This window comes from Malaya genurostris, chromosome 1 (assembly GCF_030247185.1).
Source record: "Malaya genurostris strain Urasoe2022 chromosome 1, Malgen_1.1, whole genome shotgun sequence".
NCBI lineage: Eukaryota > Metazoa > Arthropoda > Insecta > Diptera > Culicidae > Malaya > Malaya genurostris.
This window is the reverse complement of record NC_080570.1, coordinates 52,020,428-52,040,170: the sequence shown is the minus strand read 5'-3', so window position 1 is coordinate 52,040,170 and position 19,743 is coordinate 52,020,428. Positions and strand designations below refer to the sequence as shown.

Here is a 19,743-nt window from a genome sequence, read left to right as displayed (position 1 = left end):
ACCAGTTCCAAATCAAATCCGAGTGGGTGAAACATTTACCCAACCGATTGACCAAACTAAACTGACAAATTGTTGTCTTCTTCTTGTTTGGCTTTGCAAGGTTTTGTGCTTATTTTTAGTTAAATTCTAACGTCTTGCAAGATCGCTCTTCCTTTTTTTTAATCGACGTCATTTGATATTCGTCAATCTTGCATGTACATTCAAAAATAAAAACGTTATGAGTTATGAGAACAGGTAAATGAAATGAAAATATTGGTATATTGAGAGGAAAAGCTTTTCATATAATGTTTGGTAGTGCAAAAGCTAAGTTATTGCCCTTCATCTAAACATCGGTTCATGAAGAACCGATTCAAAACGGTCCTGCCACCCACTTGTACGCGGCGGGCAGATTTACCCCCAGATGGCTGGCTGTGTTTGCCAGACAATTTTGCCGGAATTCTGCCAGAATTCCGGCAAAAGTCTGGCAACAATGCAACAACCGTTTCTGGCAGAGAATTTCGCCTAGCGGTTATTAACGGTTCTGTTTCTGTCGGATTTTTGCCATACAAGACTAGCAGTATCGGTTTGAATAGGTTTTACATTATTAGCGTCTTGGTTTTATTTTTTCAATAAAAACTACATATGAAAAGCGATAAGTTATTGCTTTTCATATATACTAATTATGGAAAATGTTAACATTACTTTCTCACTACCAAACATACATATTTCAATCTCATTTACCTCGTCTCAAGATTTGCTTTTTGTATGTACATGCGGAATTGTCGACTATCAAATGAAGTCGAATAAAAAAAAGAAAAAAAAGAAGAGAGAAATAAACAAGACACATACGGCGAGACAATGACGCGAATTCGCCTAAACAATTTTGACAGCAGCCGGAATGCAGCCAGCCTTCTGACGGTTGCCAGAATTCCTCACAAACGGGCAGTCTTGTAAGCAGAGATGCCAGATCTGTATTACCCCGAATGAAAAATCTGTATTTATCTATTCAATTTTAAATCGAGATTTTTATAATGAAAATATGTAGAGGTAGTGTAATTCCAAAATTTTATGATTTTATAATATAGAACTCACTGGCCGTTCAATATTCATATCTCACTCTACAGCTACGAAATTAAACGTTTGCAATTTTTAATCAGAAATTGCAATTAACAGAACATAATTTCAATTTCATATACCTTCAACAAATTGATTTTGTAAGTTGATGTGGGATCTCAGCTCTCAACTTGAAATGCCAACCCCATTATAAGATTTTCAGATCAATTTCAGATTCGTCAATCAATCACGAAACTTTATTCTCTTCACTGCTGCAAAGAGAGCTCGAGTAGAAAAAAAAAATAATTTGTTGTTTCCTTTTTTGTGAAATCTGTATAAATCTGTATCGAGTTTAGGAAATCTGTACAAAATCTGTATTCTGTATGAAATCTGTACGCGCATGTAAAAATCTGTATAATACAGATTAATAACCGCTAGGCGCTTCTCTACCGAAAACAGTTATTGTATTGTTGCCAGATTCTTGTAAGAATTCTACCAACATTCTGGCAGACACTACTAGGTGTCTGAGGGGAAATCTGCCAGGCACATGCAAACGGGGTGTGACGACGTGTTTCGTATTCAATGCGGTGAATTTTCGTCAGACGGAAATATTTTTAACGGTCCCAGTAAATTCGAACATCGGAGGGATCGTGCACAAAAGCTTATGATTGCGTTTCGAACAAGAGTGACGTTCCAATTGTTTATCGCTAGTGCAAAAAAGTGAAGAGATACCAAAGCAGATGCTCGAAACAACTTTGTCAGGTATACCGATTGATCGGCATTTATACCGCTTTTTGATTTCAATTCTAAACATAGGGTCAGAATTTATCTGGCCCGAGAAGGGCGAAAGCCCTTAAGGTAAAAGCCTCCTTAATCGAAGCAAAAAAATCCCAATGCTCTTTAGCACGCTATCGCATAATGCCTTGTTTTGGTATCCCTTCGATCTTTTACGCTAACCGTACACAATGTAAACGTCAATCTATTTTGAAAGATTTTAGGTTGACGCGGTTAAGAAAATGGTGTACAGTTTGTCGTGCTCAATCGATCCGACATTCGGGCCGATGATCGGACCGATGCGGCTTGACAAACTTTACTGGGGTGCTGTGGCGCAGAAATGCCAGGTCTTCAAATTTGTCTGAAATATTGCATGATTGCAAATAAGCTGCTTTTTCACAAACTTTTTAAAATCATGGTTTTCGCAGACATTCATCATGATTTCCGGACTTTTAAAATCAACGGTGTTTTTTTTGTTTTTTGCTAACTTAATCTTATTTCGTTCTCCATTCTTTATAGAGTACTTGGGTCCGCACACTTTCTCAGTTTACAGACTTTTTCAACTCAGCTTGAAGGCATTTCTTATTTTCGCCAGGTATCTCTGCTATGGCGGCTTGTTTTAACAACACAACAAGGCTTTCAGTAGTAGTCCAGTGAAAGTGTAGCCCATTGGGCTAGAAACAAAAACTATGTTATTAACTGATGCCATCTCAAGTAAGGAGAAACGAGAAACGAAAAATAAGGAAGAAGAGATATGCAGAGTTCGGAAAAGTACTCAAAAGTCCAATTTTGTTATAATTGCTAGATTTAAATTTTAAAACTGACATAAATTATGCATCTACAACTAGAACGCTCCTGAATATGCCCTTAGTTTTCAAGGTTCATCTAGTGACAACAAAAAAAACTGCTAGCTTATTTTCCAACGTTTACTGTTTTTCCCAAATTGTTAATATCTTACGAATAGAAGACAAGTCAATTTTCGTGCAAAAATATAGACGTCTAAACACCTATTATTTGCGCAAAAGGCTTTGTGAATATTTACACATCTGTTTTCTGAGTATGTACCCAGTGAATTTTGTCGAGCCATGCCGGCCTGATTAGGCACGACAATCCTTCTCCACTCCATGCCTGATCGGCGGACAATCCTTCTCCAATTGCATCGACAGTTTCTTGAATATACAATTACATTGTTGGGCCAACGTTGACCCGATGGTTTACTATGGAGTATCCGATAATCGATGTGCTCCTTGTTTAGCAATCTTCTTTACAATTTGTCCAACGGAGGAAACTACTAGGTATGATGTTTTATATATTTTAATGTCATGCTGTGTGTGTGCACTTTTTATATTTCGGTTTGTCGAAAAATGTCACAACTACCGTTAACGACTGTTATCCTCACATACGCATATGAACAGTTACATTCAAAGCAAATCGAACTAGAAGATCACATGAATAGTAAAGCTTTCAAGAAAACGGAGGTATTTTAGAACACTTGATGATTTCCTTGAGCAATTGTGTAAATAAAACACCAGTCAAAACGTTTTCGAAAAAATGCATTTCATAAACTATTGATGACTTATTTTTAACTATGAGAAAAACATACGAAAAAAATTATAGAACATCTTTGAATATATGAAACAACTATTTGTTCGGTTTGATGAACAACTAAATCTTTTATTGTTTAAAACATCCGGATTTTCTCGGCGATTACTATAACGTTTTTAGTCGCAGAATATGGCCATAAAAAATGAAAAAGATGATGTTACATTTGAACACGTGATGAATGAAATGATGTTTGACAACTAGGGCCCAATTCAATCGTTTCGAATTTGTTTCGAAACTCAAATTTAATACTTAGTAAAAATTCATTTAGATCAGAAACGATAACGCAAGAATACTAGAAAGCAACATCAAAAATAAGTGTTCTAAAATACCTTAGTTACTCCGTAAAAGATTAGCGGATTATTAGTAAATAGAAACAAAATTTAGCCATAAATTTACGATTATCCACGTACACAGATGCTCAGCTAGAAGACAACAGATTATAAGATAAACATACTTCATTCTTTAATCATACACACATTCACAAAGACACACTGAATAAGTAAAAGCTATAGAAAAGTAGAGGCAGAAAGAAAACACAGAGAACAACATCAATGTGGTTTTTTTGGTTTATTTGTTTTCTTTTGTTTCCAGTAGATAGATACGGTATTTGTGTTATTCATGTTCTGTTCTTGTTATCTATACACTGGCTTACATAACTCTGCTAGCTTTGCATAATAATTTTGCTTGTTTTAATTCGCTCTATAATTGAATGAGATAACTGAAACATGGCAGCAGCTCAAGCTTGTCTTTATTGTTTGTTTTCTACTTCGCATCCATCGAGGTGTGTTTTGAGTGAAGAATAGTTGGGAGAAAAAGTTAGAATAGAAACGTTTTATTGTTGGAATGGGAGTTTTATATTTACTAGTTGATCCACTATTAAAGCCTAAGATTAAGTATGGATAGATTGATGGGAATAGAATGTTTTGACACATTCAATGATAAGCTGATTTTTAGAAACAGGGAAACAAATAACAAGACGCGAAAAATATGGAAACTTGCCACTGAAACAATTCCATACAAAAATTATTTAAAATTTTGTCCCAAAATTAGAGGCTAAATTTGCTTTTCAAAACACTCACTGACTGCCGCCATAATTTGATATACTCTCTTGTCACTACGGTAAAGGGTTTCATGAGAATGCAACTACTTTGCTTCAACAACGTTATTTCACTCTTGCCGTGAAATTGGTCAGCCCGTGGTCGACTGAACACAAGTTTTATAGCTCCTGCTTTGCGCATCATATTGATGTTTCCATCGAGCCGATGCATATTACTGAACATGTTGACAGCCGGGCGAATGTGTCAGTACACCATTTTTTTTACAAACTCAAGCTCGCTATCGTTCAGTTGCCGACCAATATCAAACCCAATGCTAAGCACTAATATTCCGTTCGATTTTCTGCTCGTATCAAGTTATTTTCTTCTCTACTTTCTTTTCTTATTTATCATTTAAATATAAATAACTTTCTGTTTTGTTTTTTTTGTATGCTTCTCATATAATAATTGACACTTATATTGTATTTGACTGTTCATTTTATCTTTCGCAAATCGTAGTTCACCTGGGAAATGCGCGAGTAATCTGTGAGTATGGGCGACAAAATGGGCGGTAATGCAATCAGATGGCCACCCCAGGATAGGGCTGACAATCAAGACGATCGATAATTATTAAACTGACAGCTGTCTATAAAGAGAATGAGGGTGTGGTAAATGAAGTATGTGCGTGTCTGCTGAATGGTAAACAGAAACAAATAAAACAGAGTTTTCAACAGTTTTTTGTGTTTTATTTTAATGTGTAACTTTTCATTAATTCTCTTCAACAATTATAAACAAACGTCGTTTTGTTCCAGTTTCTCGGTTTCCACTTTTTGGTTGATATTTGTTCTGGTTGATTAGTTTAGGATTGTAAAATTTCGATGGTAGACAGTGAATTCGTTTTTTGTTTTCATTTTTTTTCATCAAACAGATTGTTAATGTGTAAGGGTTCTCCCCGTTTCGTCCAGAGCTAATGATGGATTGATGAGAAACTTGTCGGAGTAGGGATTCGATGCCGGTATGCAGTTGGTTGAAATGTTCAGAATTCTATTCTGATTGATTTTTTATTCTGTAAATTACCAGTTTTGAGTACCCAGTGGTTTGCCAATTGTACAGAATAGTGATGCTTGTTATTATTGGGTTTGTTGTATGATAGTAAGAAGAGAATTTAAGTGTCTTAGAGGAAATGCTTAAATAGTACGAGTTTTCGCTAATTTCATTGAACATTTTGCTTTCGTTTTCGTCACTAATCAATGATTTATAACGATAGGATAGAGATAAATATACTGTTCGTTTGGTTTGTTTGTTAGTGTTAATGTGTTACTGCTGTTGTGTTTACATCATTCCTCACTAAACATGTGAAGCTACTTAGTTTGGTATGGTTTGTTTTGCTGTTGTCAGGAAAATCTTTAGTTTACAATACATTTACTAATAGCGACACGACATCAATTAGCGCGACATAAACACTTAACAGAATGTGTGTGAGAATAGATTGAAAATATGCGAATGTATCCGTATTGTCCGGTTGATAAACAATCAACACAGCAGCTGCTCAGGGATGCCAGGTTTTGCAGAATTGTCTGTGAATTTATAGATTTTTTTTATTTTCAAGTTTTTGCAAATAATCGTAGTCTTCACACAGATTTCCTAAAATTCACAAACAATCAAACACTTGTTTATTCTGCCTTTCGATCGCTCATCCCGCAAAACATCACTTTCATTGAAGCATTTCAAGTGCGCAAACTTTCAAAAACCTGTTAGAAAATTTTTCAAAATCTAACCTGGCATCCTTGCTGATGTTGGTGATATCACAATCTAAGCCATTCAACAAATAAGTGATTAGATTCAACGACCCCAGTGCATTTGCAATTTGCAGATGATCGACATAGTTTGCAGGGTTTACACGCACGCTGGGAGAATGACAGTTCATTTGTCGCGTTGTTTTTAATGGCCCATAAGCCAGCTGTCAACATTCACTTTGAAGAGTACTCGTTGTTCATCATTCATGTTCATTGAAAAATAGTACTCTGTTTGCAATGGTTCGCCTTCAGTTCCTATTTAAAGCGAAGGCTGACACGTGTCTTATTGATCATTTGAAAAACAAAAATGCGACATTCATTAAAATTTGCTTCCAACTCCCATTATGGATACTTCAACCCCACAACGCATGGATCGGAAGAAAAAAATGTTCTGAGCAGGTGTTCAAACATCAGTTCAAAAATATGGCCAACAGATAGTATTGAGATCGAGTAAAAGAAAAGCAACAAAACTGTGCACATCACGTGGTTTCGAAACTCATCTAATTCGTAGTGCACTTACGACGAAAACGATGCAGGATAACATTAATTTCACACCAGTCAAGTGTTGCGATCAAGTGGGTTCAAGGAATTGGGGTTGAACGATTGCTTCTCTTTTGTGTATATATCTGCTCACTAAAACTACTCATCAGGCAAATATTTTCAAACACTAATAGATTATTCTCAAAACCGAGAAATAACGGCAAATCATTGCTCCAAATAACAACCGATAAAAATACGCAGCAATTATAGTTTCTGTTTCGGGTAATTCTACAATTACGTGTTTGTTCGTTCGAATACCTCGGCACACTGCTTTAGATAATAGAATAATTTTGTCTTGTGATTTGTTTGTCTTTCCTTTTTGTGAACACTTTGTCACTCGATCTGGGGATTTATACAGGATCTAAATTGTCAACAAACTTCAAGCTAAATCTTTAATCTGTTTTAATTTTGCTAGGAATTCATATTCTCAATAATCATTTTGCTCTAAATTGATGTCTCCTAAAATTCTACGGTATTCAAAAATCACTCAACAAAATGCAAACGGACTAAAGCAAAGTCTGTGGTTTAACTACAAACGAATAACGATTTTTTTTCAAGACTGATCTATCACAATGTTTGTCACTTTTCGGCCGTTGTTATCATCTGTGCTGCCGCTAAGTTCCGAAACAAACACTTCCCACCGTCCCTTCTATCCACTTATCCAGAAGCAACACAAACAAAGGAGCTGCGGATAATCGAAACGTTCATTTTTTTTCTCTTGTCGATAATCACATTTTTCAATAAGTTGATTCACCTGGGTGTCCTATTTTTAACAATGTTTTTTTTTTCTTCTTTATATGGTTTACTATTAACGTTCGTTTGTTTTCAATGGTATGTGTCGAAATGAGCTTGTGTTGAATTCGGTGAATGGAGTGATCGTGTTTTTTTCACTATTATTTTTTTTCTTGATTTTGGGATTTATGTATGTTCCTAAGTATCAGTGGTTGTGGGTGTTGACTCCAATCTGCTGCACTGCTTTCACACGGTGCTTCTCTCCTGTGTTCGTTATGTAGGTTGCTCACTGAGGGAACTGGTGATGGTGATAAATGCTGCCTAAATGTTATGCTTTTCTCTGCCTTTCACTTTCTTGTTTTTTTAAGTTTAATTTAAAACGTTACATTTAAATATGTTTTAATTACTTGTTTTCATGCTTTTTAAATAATTACTATTTTGGTTTTCTATAACATTTGCATTCTGTTTCTTATTCCTTTTTCTTTTTTAAATTAGGTGTAATTTTATTGAATATACTGCTGAATACGGGTGATGGATAATCACTGTAAGGAGCATTTTCCTTCGATCTGCGTCTTGATCTCGTTCACCTGCGTCTCTATGGAGTTTTTCAACTCTGAAGAGTTGTTCGTCGAACGATCGGAGTTGGTTGTTAGCGTATTAGTGATGTACCGGGAAGTAATGAGCGTGAGAAAGAGAAAAAAGACATGTTTTTGTTAGTCACACATGTTAGTAGTTTGCTGGGAAAGAAAAAATGTTCACTAGGTTATTATGTTAATATATTCGGAAAGCCGAAAAAATAAGTCGGAAGAGAATTAGAGGGAAGATTTAAGATTCAGTGTTTTGTTTTGCGCTGTTGTGTGTTCAGACACTCTCGAGTCTAGTAGCAAAGAAGAGTCTGGAAATCCAGATAAGTTTTCAATTAGTTGCTTATTTTCATACTGGTTGAATTTCTATTTGTTTTATCTACTAAATGGAAAACAATCTTTTGCTTCATTACTGGGTTTTATTGATAAAACCTGAATCATTTGTGAATACACGAGCTCTTGTGAATTGCGTTTTACTTTTCAATATGAGTTGTGCCGTTTCCACATTAACTGCTGTCAAACCGTTGTTTTCTTTTTTTTTTAAACTAACACTACATACCTGTACAATACATCTACTTCACGTAGAATAATAACAAATCTTCTTTCTATATGAAGGTAACACCGAATTTTCACACTATTTTTGCATGAGAAGGAACAACAACAAACCGTTAAAGCAAACTGAACGAATATTTCGTGCAGTATGTTGTTCAACAAGCGCTCAACGACCAACAAAGTAAAACCACCTGCTGAGAGGGTCGAAACCGATTGTTGTGTTTGTAATTCCCTTTGCTTCGGGATTCATACTGAATACTCCAATTTGAATCGAAATTCAAATGGCGAAAGTTGCCTGAATTCTACACTCAAACATTCACGAACAGAAGGAAAATTCAATGATATTCATAATGTCACTGTCAATCGGATTTATTGAACACTCACAGCCGAGCAGTCGAGTAAGAATTCATTGCTTAGTCCGCCCACTCAGCAAGTGATTATATTTTGTTGATCGTTGAGCGTTTGTTGGACGCAGCGTTGCCAGGTCATTTTTTAAAAAAATCTGAATTCGGCGCAAAAATCTATCAGAATCTCTGCTGCATAAGTACCAGAAAAATATTACCAGGTCTTATTTAAGTAAGCAAAAAACAACATTTTCTCATGCCTATCAAAACTAAAAACAAAAATGGTATTTATCTGTATAATCTGTGGGTTATCGGTATTTTAGGAGAATTTATCTGTATTGCGGTATAGAGGTCAATGATCAGTATAAATACCGAAAAATCTGTATACATGGCAACGCTGGTTGAGCGGCATACTGCACGAAATAGTCATTCAATTTGCAGGAACGGTTTGTTGTTGATTTCACTCCCACAAAAATAGTGTGAAAATTTGGTGATATCTTCATATAGAAAGAAAATTTGTTGTTATTCTACAAAAAAGTATAAGTATTCTACAGGTATGTAGTGTTCATTCAAATAAAGTAGATAAAAACTTCCAAAATTCTCCAGTAAAACTAGTCCAGCGGGGCTCCAACTTCTCATATTGAAAATGGCTCAACAATGGACATCTGTCTGCCGGGTTTGTTGAACGAAAAAAATGGCATTCGGTTCAACGGTCTGTTTCAAAATCGGCAAACGAGGGACCCGTGTTGGCCTCCCGTTGAACGATTGATTGGACCAACGAAAGGCCACCGTTGTTCGTTTTTTTTTTTTCTAAGAGGGCTGTTTCTTATTTGTCGGAGTAAAATTTTTCGAACTTTCTGAAATTTATTCAGAATCGATTGTTGCGCTGTAGTTCGCATTGATTCTTTATAATATAATTTTCCACTCGGATTTGAATCGGAATTCAAATGCCGAAAGTTGTCTAACTTTTTTGATACATTTACAAAGAAAACGAAAATTCAATGATATTCACAATGTCATTGTCAATCGGATTTATCGAACTATCAAAACCGAGCAGTCGAGTAAGGATTCGTTGCTCAGTCCGTCTGGGAGACAATGTGGAATCAATTCTCGGTTGATTTTCCAGAAGGCCAGTGACAAGTTTCTCTTTGTTTACTTTCTCTTCTATTAATTACCAAGCGGTTTACACGTTTATCACTTAACTCTTTGCATAGAATGATGCTCGAAACGTTCGACTTCCAAACTGAACTGTGAAATCCAAGAAACTCTTTTTAGATCACATCACAATAATCGAAAGAGAGAGTGAATAAAGAGAAACTGTCACTTGCTGTTACGGCCTTCTGGAAAATCAACCGAGAATTACACATGACGCCCAGGGTTGCCGCATTTAAATCCGAACAATCCGGAATGAAAAAGTCTTTCTTGGTCTGAATTTTATGATGTTGTAGTTGGAAAAACGCTGAAAGTTATTTTTGAATTCGAGCCTTTCGAAATGATGATTTGATGAAAAACTTTTAAAATCCAATTTGAAAGTGAGAACTTAGTCTGATTATTTTTACTTTAGTTTATTAGGTATAGTGCAGTTGGCAACCTTCCTTTTTTATTACCTTACGTTATGACCGAGGCCATCATCTTTCCATTTCATCAGAAGCAATTTTTGAAAGCACTTAAATTGGATTACCGACCTCAGCTGTTCAAATCTCGGTAGGTGATTTTATCGCCCTCTCAGCAGGCCGTTCAATTTTGTTGATTTTTGATCGCTTGTTGAACGATATATTGCACGAAATATTCGTTCAATTTGCTGGAACGGTTTGTTGTTGTTTTTTCTCTTGCAAAAATAGTGTGAAAATTAAGTTTTACCTTTACATAGAAAGAAAATTTGTTGTTATTCTACGTGAAGTAGAAGTATTGTGCAGGTATGTATTGTTAGTTTAAACAAATGAGTGGAGAAAACTTCAGAAATTCTGCAGTGAAACTAGTCCAACGGGGCTCCAACTCCTCATGTTAAAAATGGCTCAACAATGGACCTCTGTCTGCCGGGTTTGTTGAACGAAAAAAATAGCATTCGGTTCAACGGTCTGTTTCAAAATCGGCAAACGAAGGACCCGTGTTGGCCTCCCGTTGAACGATTGATTGGACTTTCATTGGACCAATGATACAACGTATTGGACCAATGAAGGACCACCGTTGAACGTTTTTTTCTAAGTGGGCGGTAACATTCACGTTTTATCACTGCGGTACCTTGAGGTACTGCTGTCAACAAATGTTCATTTGTGCTGATATATCAGTAGAATGGAAATATTCGGTAGTTCGGCTGTTCAAAACTCGTCAAAAGAGGCAAGAATTACCGAACGAAATTAAGTGTGTAAGGAATTACGCCACACTAGTTGCAAGATGAAGTGAGCAAAGAAAAGTCCTTGTTAGCAGATAGGACATCTGTGTTTACTGTGCTTGATGTTCTCTTTTATGTAAGTTTTATCCTCCTTTAAAAATTAACACAAAATGGTTTTACTTCGAGAAATAACAGTACCATGATTCAATATATTTTAACTCGATATTCTTCAATTTTTAATCCACGCTATCAAAAATCTTTAGAAATCTGCATTTCTTGAGAAAATCTGTAATCTGTATATACAAAATCTTGGTCACAAATTTATCTGGAAAATCTGTAAAATACAGATTAATCTGTATATGTGGCAACCCTGATGATGCCGGAAATCCCCTCTCAGCAGGCCGTTCAATTTTGTTGGTTTTTGAGCGCTTGTTGAACGACATATTGCACGAAATATTCGTTCAATTTGTCTTGCAAAAATAGTGTGAAAATTAAGTGTTGCCTTTACATGTTGTTATTTTACGTGAAGTAGAAGTATTGTGCAGGTATGTATTGTTAGTTGAAACAAATAAGTGGAAAAAACTTCAGAAATTCTGCAGTAAAACTAGTCCAACGGGGCTTCAACTCCTCATGTTAAAAATGGCTCAACAATGGACTGCCGGGTTTGTTGAACGAGAAAAAATGGCATTCGGTTCAACGGTCTGTTTCAAAATCGGCAAACGAAGGTCTCGTGTTGGCCTCCCGTTGAACGATTGATTGGACTTTCATTGGACCAATGATCCAACGTATTGGACCAATGAAGGACCACCGTTGAACGTTTTTTTCTAAGTGGGTCTTTTCAGAAATAACACCCGCTTGGAATAAATTCCAATAGCCGGCAGAAACCAGGCTAGATTTGAAAGCGACGTTGACAGAAATGGGTAAATTATCTACAGCTTTGCAATTTATCCTGTTTTCAATTCCAACAGATTTTTATTATGTTTATCATCCGTGTGTTTGCCAAGAAATGTAAATATATGAATCCTGCAATTTGGTAACAAAGTTAACTCAAATTAATCAAAATCAATGATTTCTAGTCCGATTTAGATCTTATGTTGAACAATTTTTGGTTCGTATAAATTGCTCAGCATCTGTACGGGACCATCATTGAACGATTACAATACATTTTTGTTTGACGTCTCACCGGATTATCGAGTGAAACGACTGGACAACAAACCGTCAGTTTGTTTGCTAATCTATGTTTAAAGAAATGACAGCCAACAGTTTTGCGAAACACTCTGCCAAATGTCAGTTGGGATGTCTTCTAGGTACACGGATAGCACAAGTACATCAAAACGTCTACGCGAAACGGTAAAAATGGATATTTAGACAAATGCGAACATCGCACCCAACCTGTTCGTGCTGGAGGAAAATAGAGTGCCTATAACCAGAGTGACGACATCTCATCCGTAATGCTGGCAACAATTAAAAACATTCCATTAGCTTTACATTGATTTGACAGGTCGTTTGCTCGTATGGAACTGGTAGCTGTCATTCCAAACGAACAGCTGTAGCCACTCTGATTATAGTCACTCTAGAGGAAACAAGCCGAGATTTCACCAGACTCGGTTCTGTCATAATAGACACAACAGTGGGAGTGTCCGGAAAACTGGGTCTGTCCCATTCATGTACATCTTCCAAAAGAACGTTGTTAAGGCTGAAAATGTTCTCCTCTTTGCCGCTTTTTTTCCCCGAGAGTGACTTAATTGTTGGGTGTTTACTGATTGTTAATTTGTCTGTTTTCCTGTGGCAGTTTCTGTTTGTGATTAATGTGTGCGATTTGTTTTTTGTCGTTTCGTTCCGTTTTTCGCAGAAGTGTGTTTTTCGTGTTGGAAAAACATTAGGGGAGAAATTTTAAGCTTTTAGAATGTGGATGTGGATGTGGGCGATTGCTTTAAGAGCGAAGGTCAATGATGTGCGATAGACCTGTGTATCACAAAGCATATCTTAAATTGATTCATACTTTCTGTTGCCATTTGCACATCTGTGATCTCTTAGGCAGGAAGGAAAGACGTTGGGCCGAAGCTAGGGGTGTTCATTAGCAGAAGACGTATGTAGAAACGATATTGGGATGAATGACCACTTTCAAAGAAAGTGCTGCCATCGTCGGATAGTTGAAACCGCGACTATTGGGGCTCTCTTTCTCTTTCATAACGACTAACTCTTGGCGAGCGTCATTACGGTTTCAGTTATAGGATGAAGAAGCACTAATCGCGATAATTAAAACAGTGACGGAAGCACAGGAAGCTGAAGAGAACGTGAGAAACTTTTCTATTGCGGATGCGTGTTACAGTGAAATCAATTACGAATATAGATCATTGTTTTTTTTTCAAGGTGCTATTTTTAAGGCTGAAAGAGTGGTGGTGAACATCAAGGCCGCACTTTCTTTGAGCTATTTATGTTGTAAGAAGGATTGTTTGCGAATTAGTGTTGATAAAAGCATTATGTGAAGTGATAAATTGGTCAACAACTGTTTTTTTATTATTGTTTGCTGTTCTGAGAAAAGCGCTGTCTGAAAGCATAGTATTTTGTTTGTTGTTCTGAAGCTTTGTAGTAGAATGTTTCAACATCAAGTACACCATTGAATGTATGATTTTGTAATTGTTTCGTATTATTCTTGTTGTAACAACGATACATAACACAGATAGAGATAGGGTAAGTACTTGAAAGAGAAAGAGAGATGGAGAGATAGGAAACTTTACTGTATTATTTGCGTTTTGATACAAATAATATTGTTGCTTTAACAATAACAATTAACATTGTTTTTCAACGAACACTATAGGCAGCACGATTCTATTTATTCATACAAAGAATGTATTTTATATAAGCTTGGTTTAAAGGAGGGAAAACCCTTCGTATACCGCTTCAATGCTACAGGTACCATCTAACCGACGACACGACCAGGCACTCCGAAGAAAAATCAGCATTAAAGCTGTTCGTTAACGATTCACCGCCAGTTACCACAAATCTAGCGACCCCTTGTAAATGATAAAAATAATCTTCTCGAGCAACACTGTTTAAGTTGCTATGGACTAGTTACCAAGGAACCCCAAAACAAATAAACATGTTTTGAAAGCGGTGGAATAGTTCTATTAGTGTTAAAATTTATCCAAATTAAGCAGAAATGTATTTAAATGAACTCGATTTTCGGAATTTAATCGAAACTATGGATGAAACCAACGAACGAGGACAATGATCTGCTTCCAGCGATTCATCCGTACACTTCAACTGCTAGCTTTTCTGGGCAGTAGGATTCGGTGTAATATGCCGGTGTCAAAATTGTTTTGTGTCGATTGATTGCGCAGCAGTGGAAACAGTATTTCACCTTGTTGGCCACTATTCGAGGATTACTAGTGGAATTCCACAAAGAAATCATTTTACCGTACGTTATGCAGGTACCGCAGAGCACTAGCCTCGCTCAGCTCGTTGTCGGTCATTTCCATGTCTTCCTCGTTGGTTTTCGCTGAGCTGTTATCACACAACGGTTTGAAGTCAGCAGTTAGTTATGCATCCCAATGTCCCTAAGACCTGAATCTTGAACTTGGCTTTATAAAAGACATAACTTATACTCTTCAATTTTTACATTACGCTCGAGGCAGGTAAATCCATTAAAATGTTCCGTAATATAATAACCGAACTAAAATTTATTTTGTTTACATTCATCTTGCCTTCGATATGCAGTAACCAAGGTTATGGTGACTGTTATTCAAAATCAATAAATATATCAACTTGTGCTGCCAGTTTAAAAAAAATCACTAGCGTTTTCGATTTGACATTTCCAGTTACTGAGGGGTAGTTAAATTTACGATACAGTTTTGATAGACGAGTGGCAGGTCGTGTCGTCGATCTAACACTTACGACTTAGAAGAAGGAAAAAACAACGGTCATGTTTTGAGTGTAGTACGATTATAACTATTTTTTTGGTGTGTGGCATATGTAGCATTTTGATAAAAACTTTTTGAAAGTGATACATTACACAATATCTTACTACTTACTTCTATTACCGCTTGACGGGTCGCCATCTACAAGAGGTGAGGGGATTGATTTGAATTTCGAGAATGACGCATTTTTGTTAGTTTTTGGTTGTTCGTTCGAAAGATGAATATGAATGCGTTGTTAAGACAACCGATGTTTGTTACCAACCATTGGATTTTTTTGTTGTTGACAGAAATAAAGAAAAGTGTCAATGTTCACGTAGCTTGCGTGCGTAGTTATTTTACGGGAGTGTAAGCGGGTAACGTGTTGATTGAACTATTGTGGGGTCAAATGATTCATTGGAATCAAATTATATAGGGAATAATGAAACAGTCACAAGCTTAACTTAACACTATTGACAACTTGGCAAAACTAACTTGTTGAGCAGTGACTAATCGTAATTAATATTCCTCTGAATTGTTTGGTTTTCCAATTTAGCTTAAGCTTTAGCATTCTGATTTTACGTTAGTACGTTACCTAGCTACTACTGATTTTTAAGATAGGTTATAGAGACTCATATTAGGCAATATGATGAGCAGTGCTGAAGAATCAACAAACATTTAATACCTTAAAAGATCCAATATGTTACGATCAAAAATTGGTCAACTTCTATGTGACGCAGTTTTTCCCGAACCCGAACGGGTATTGGTCGGGTTCGGCTATAGTTCCTTGTATTACCAAGATTGAGATTTTAGCAGAATTTTTAGGCAAAATTGTAGAATTTCGAAGCATTTATTCGTAGGTAAGAGAAACTCGTTTTGTTTACTGTTGTAAGATTCGCCCTTCTTTACAAAAAAGGGCTGATGTTAGGTTATGTTCCGACAGGAAAAACAAAACTATTTTAACCGATTGGATAAATTCTCTTCCGGAAACGGTTGTTGAATGGTTACCAGACCAGAATTTCCACCTACGCCGTACCAGCGGGATCACACAATGACTTCCACAGCAGCTCTGATAAAAAATAGGATATATTTGCAAATTTGCTTTGGCAAAAGTTAGGCTAACGTTCAAAATTGATGATATTTTAGATTCGTTTTCAGTCAACATTTTTAAGGTACTCGGTAGTGAAATAACTTTTCGATTTTATTTTCATTCTGAAATTTCTTGTACCTAGACTACGATTAAACCCAATGATTTTGACCAATCATTTGAGGAATATTAACTACTTTATATGAATATTCGAATATTAATATTTTTTAAGTGTTAAAAAAAATTGCTAGTTCTTAAACTGTGTCTAAAATAGGACAGAACAGAAAAAACACAAACTAAATCAAAACGCATATGTTTATTTGGATCTTATCATTTAAGTATAAATGGAAGGATAGGATATATGTATTGTCAATGAGTTCCACCGTAAGAGGTATTATCGTCACAGGTTTGTTGTAGTTGTTACGAGATTATATAGGTACTTGTACACATAAGACATCGATAGTGTAAACGCCGTGATTATTTCGACTCTCTATCCGATAACACCGATAGGTTCGATTGTATTTAGACTGTTGTGCATTTTTTTTTGTCGATTTGTGAGTTTTATTTTGTTCACGAGAATCTGTACGGGAACCACTCCAATAGTGGTCCGCCTTGGGCTCCAAATGCCTACTTCCAGCAGGCCATCCGACGCATCCAGCCGAAATACTTACTCGTGAAGTCGTCCAGGTCCTCCTGTTCCGCTTCGGCCGCCAGCTCTTCCGGTGTTTTCTTTTTCCGCATCAGCGGATTGGGTTCCTCCTGGGGTGCCTGTTCGACCACTTCCTCCTTTTTCTTTATGTTATACTGCAAATAGCAAAAGGGAGAACAAGAAAGAATCGCCGTTAGTAGGTATTAATTAATTCGATATGAAGGAAAAAAGCACGCAATGAGATAAAGTTTTTAATTATCAAACTTCATCTCGTTCGCACCCCACACCCAAGTCAGGGGGAAAAAAGGAAATAATCCCCAGCAAATTCGGCACCGGCAGCCAAAATTGCTGACCGAAGCAATTACCCAGAAATCGTTATTTCGCGTTTGCCGACAGTTTGGTCGATAATCAGCTCTGTTTCGATGATCGTCCTCGGATTGGGATTGGCGAGCGAATGGGGTGGATCAACATTCGTTAACGCCTATTGTGCGGCAGCTTGTCCAGCCTCTCCCCTCTTAATGGATGGATGCATTCCTAGCTCACGAAGCAATTATGTTTGGCGAATCTAATTGTAGCTTTGGCAATGGATTCGCGTGATGAACGAAAAAAAATACACCGAAATATGGTGGGTGAAATCGGAAACCGGACTCGTGAATGTGCACACCTGATGGCACATTGAAGCCGCCCATTCACGGTAGTGATGCTATAATTTGTTCGAATCGGAATCAAGCAGATAATTGAGCAATCGTGTTCAATTTGTATGCTGCTCTCGGTGCGAGAGTTTTCTGTGTCACGTCCTAATTCAATTGATTGTATTGGTTTTACTGAGCTCAATTGTCCGATGATCATTGTATGTGGAGTGTTGAACGGATTGGATCTCGGATAATCATCGGTTGCCTTTCATTTGCTCGACTTATGGTCCATTAATGTTCCGTTTCATTCATCGGATAAATATAATGTTGCTTATAACAGATGAGATACTGGAACTGGTTCTGGTGGCATATTTGATTGAGTTTCTTTCATCAAACCATCGTGTTTAGTAAACAAGAAAATTAATCAATACGAGAAAGTAAAAATACTTCCAACAACGAAAACATCATTATTCATTTTATTATATGTTGCTATTTCTAAAAAACCTCATATAAATTCACTCAAAATACACACACACAAACAAGAAAATTTATAGCAAACCATTAGGTCTAACGAGGTGCGTTTTATTTTACCGGTTCTTCCCCATGGTAACCACAAACCAAGGTAAACAAGGGTGCTTGGTTTAGTGACACTGTGGTCAACAGCGCCAGTATAAAGTAAATAGATGGCACATGAAAAACTTTTATTACCTTTGGAAGCTATCTCGTCGTCTCTAGCTAAGCGTATGCATTTCCGAAGGCAGCATGTTGGCTTTTACAGTCTAGTTCGATATACTTCAGCATATAGTGCATAGTGCAATTCTCTTTGGAATGTTAATTGTTTGGTAAATATTTATCTCAGAGGCAAAGCAGTATCATGAACTACTATGTGTCTCCATCAAAGTTTCTCATGGGGCGCAAATCGTCGTGAATGCGAATAAAGATGGCACGCTTCCTTCACACTTCACCGAACATCAGTTAGTTGATCGATTGTGTGAACTGTGAAAGCATCCCCCTTCTTCAATACTAAATTTTGAAACGATGCACGTACACTAAAGTAAGGATAAGTTACATCAAACATTCTGACACACAATTAAATACACCCAAACATCCGTTTACGTAAACTTTTTTTACGTTACCTCTTTTTACGTAACTCTTTTTACGAACAAAACCCAAATAACGTAATCTTTTTTTACGAACCAAATCTCAAGTAACGTAAACTTTTTTACGAACCTACTTCGTAAAAAGAGTTTTTTGCATATAAGGAAAATCATATCCGGCTCATTTACATTCCAAGAAAATAAACACAATATGGGTATTTTAGGAACGGAATTGATGAGTACATGTTAGAACACGATGTTTGAGGTGGTTCTGAATTCCAAGATGGCGACTTCCGGTTTATTTATATTTCTTAAAAACCCTTACAATATGGGTCTTTTCGGAACGGGTTTGATGTGTAGATTTCGGAAAACGATGTTTGAGGTGGTTCTAAATTCCAAGATGGCGACTTCCGGTTTATTGATATTTCTTAAAATCCGTTACAATATGGGTATTTTAGAAACGGAATTGATGAGTACATGTTAGAAAACAATGTTTGAGGTGGTTCTGAAATCCAAGATGGCGACTTCCGGTTTATTGATATTTCTTAAAAACCCTTACAATATTCCTCAAAACCCCTACAATAACGGGTTTGATGAATAGATCTCGGAAACGTGGTTTGAGGTGGTTCTGAGTTCTGCTTTAATTCATTTTATGCAGAATTTCGCTTTATTTAGAGCACTTGCTCAGCAGTTTCAACAGTCTTGATAATCTGATTTGACTGGTATTTTAGTATTTTTTTTGCTAAATCCGGTTATATTTTGGATCTGCCACATATATTAGACTAAAATGTAAATGCCTGCTCATGAAAACCGTTCCGAAAATATGCATATTGTGAAGGTATTCGAGCAGTTCGAGTAGTATCGACACATATTGTAAGGGTTTTCAAGGAATATCAATAAACCATCTTGGAATTTAGAACCACCTCAAACATCGTTTTCCAACATGTACTCATCAATTTCGTTCCTAAAACAGCCATATTGTAAGGGTTTTTACCGAAACATCAATAAACCGGAAGTCGCCATCTTGGAATTCAGAACCACCTCAGACATCGTTTTC

At 36.6% G+C, this 19,743-nt stretch overlaps 1 protein-coding gene across 12 annotated transcripts in view; it reads right to left on the bottom strand.

Moving 5' to 3' along the window:
* Positions 1–3,963: 3,963 nt before the first annotated feature.
* Positions 3,964–19,743, bottom strand: part of LOC131439375 (complexin) — a 721,216-nt gene continuing 705,436 nt past the window's right edge. For 7 of the 12 annotated variants that reach the window (XM_058610312.1, XM_058610344.1, XM_058610354.1 and 4 more), the window contains 3 exons: positions 16,980–17,112; positions 15,360–15,386; positions 3,964–8,126 (listed from right to left, as the gene is read on the bottom strand). In XM_058610312.1, coding sequence (XP_058466295.1) covers positions 8,053–8,126; positions 15,360–15,386; positions 16,980–17,112 — 234 coding nt within the window. In that variant the 3' untranslated portion in view covers positions 3,964–8,052. The remainder of the gene's footprint in view (positions 8,127–15,359; positions 15,387–16,979; positions 17,113–19,743) is intronic. The other 5 variants (XM_058610369.1, XM_058610377.1, XM_058610396.1 and 2 more) reach the window with 2 other exon arrangements.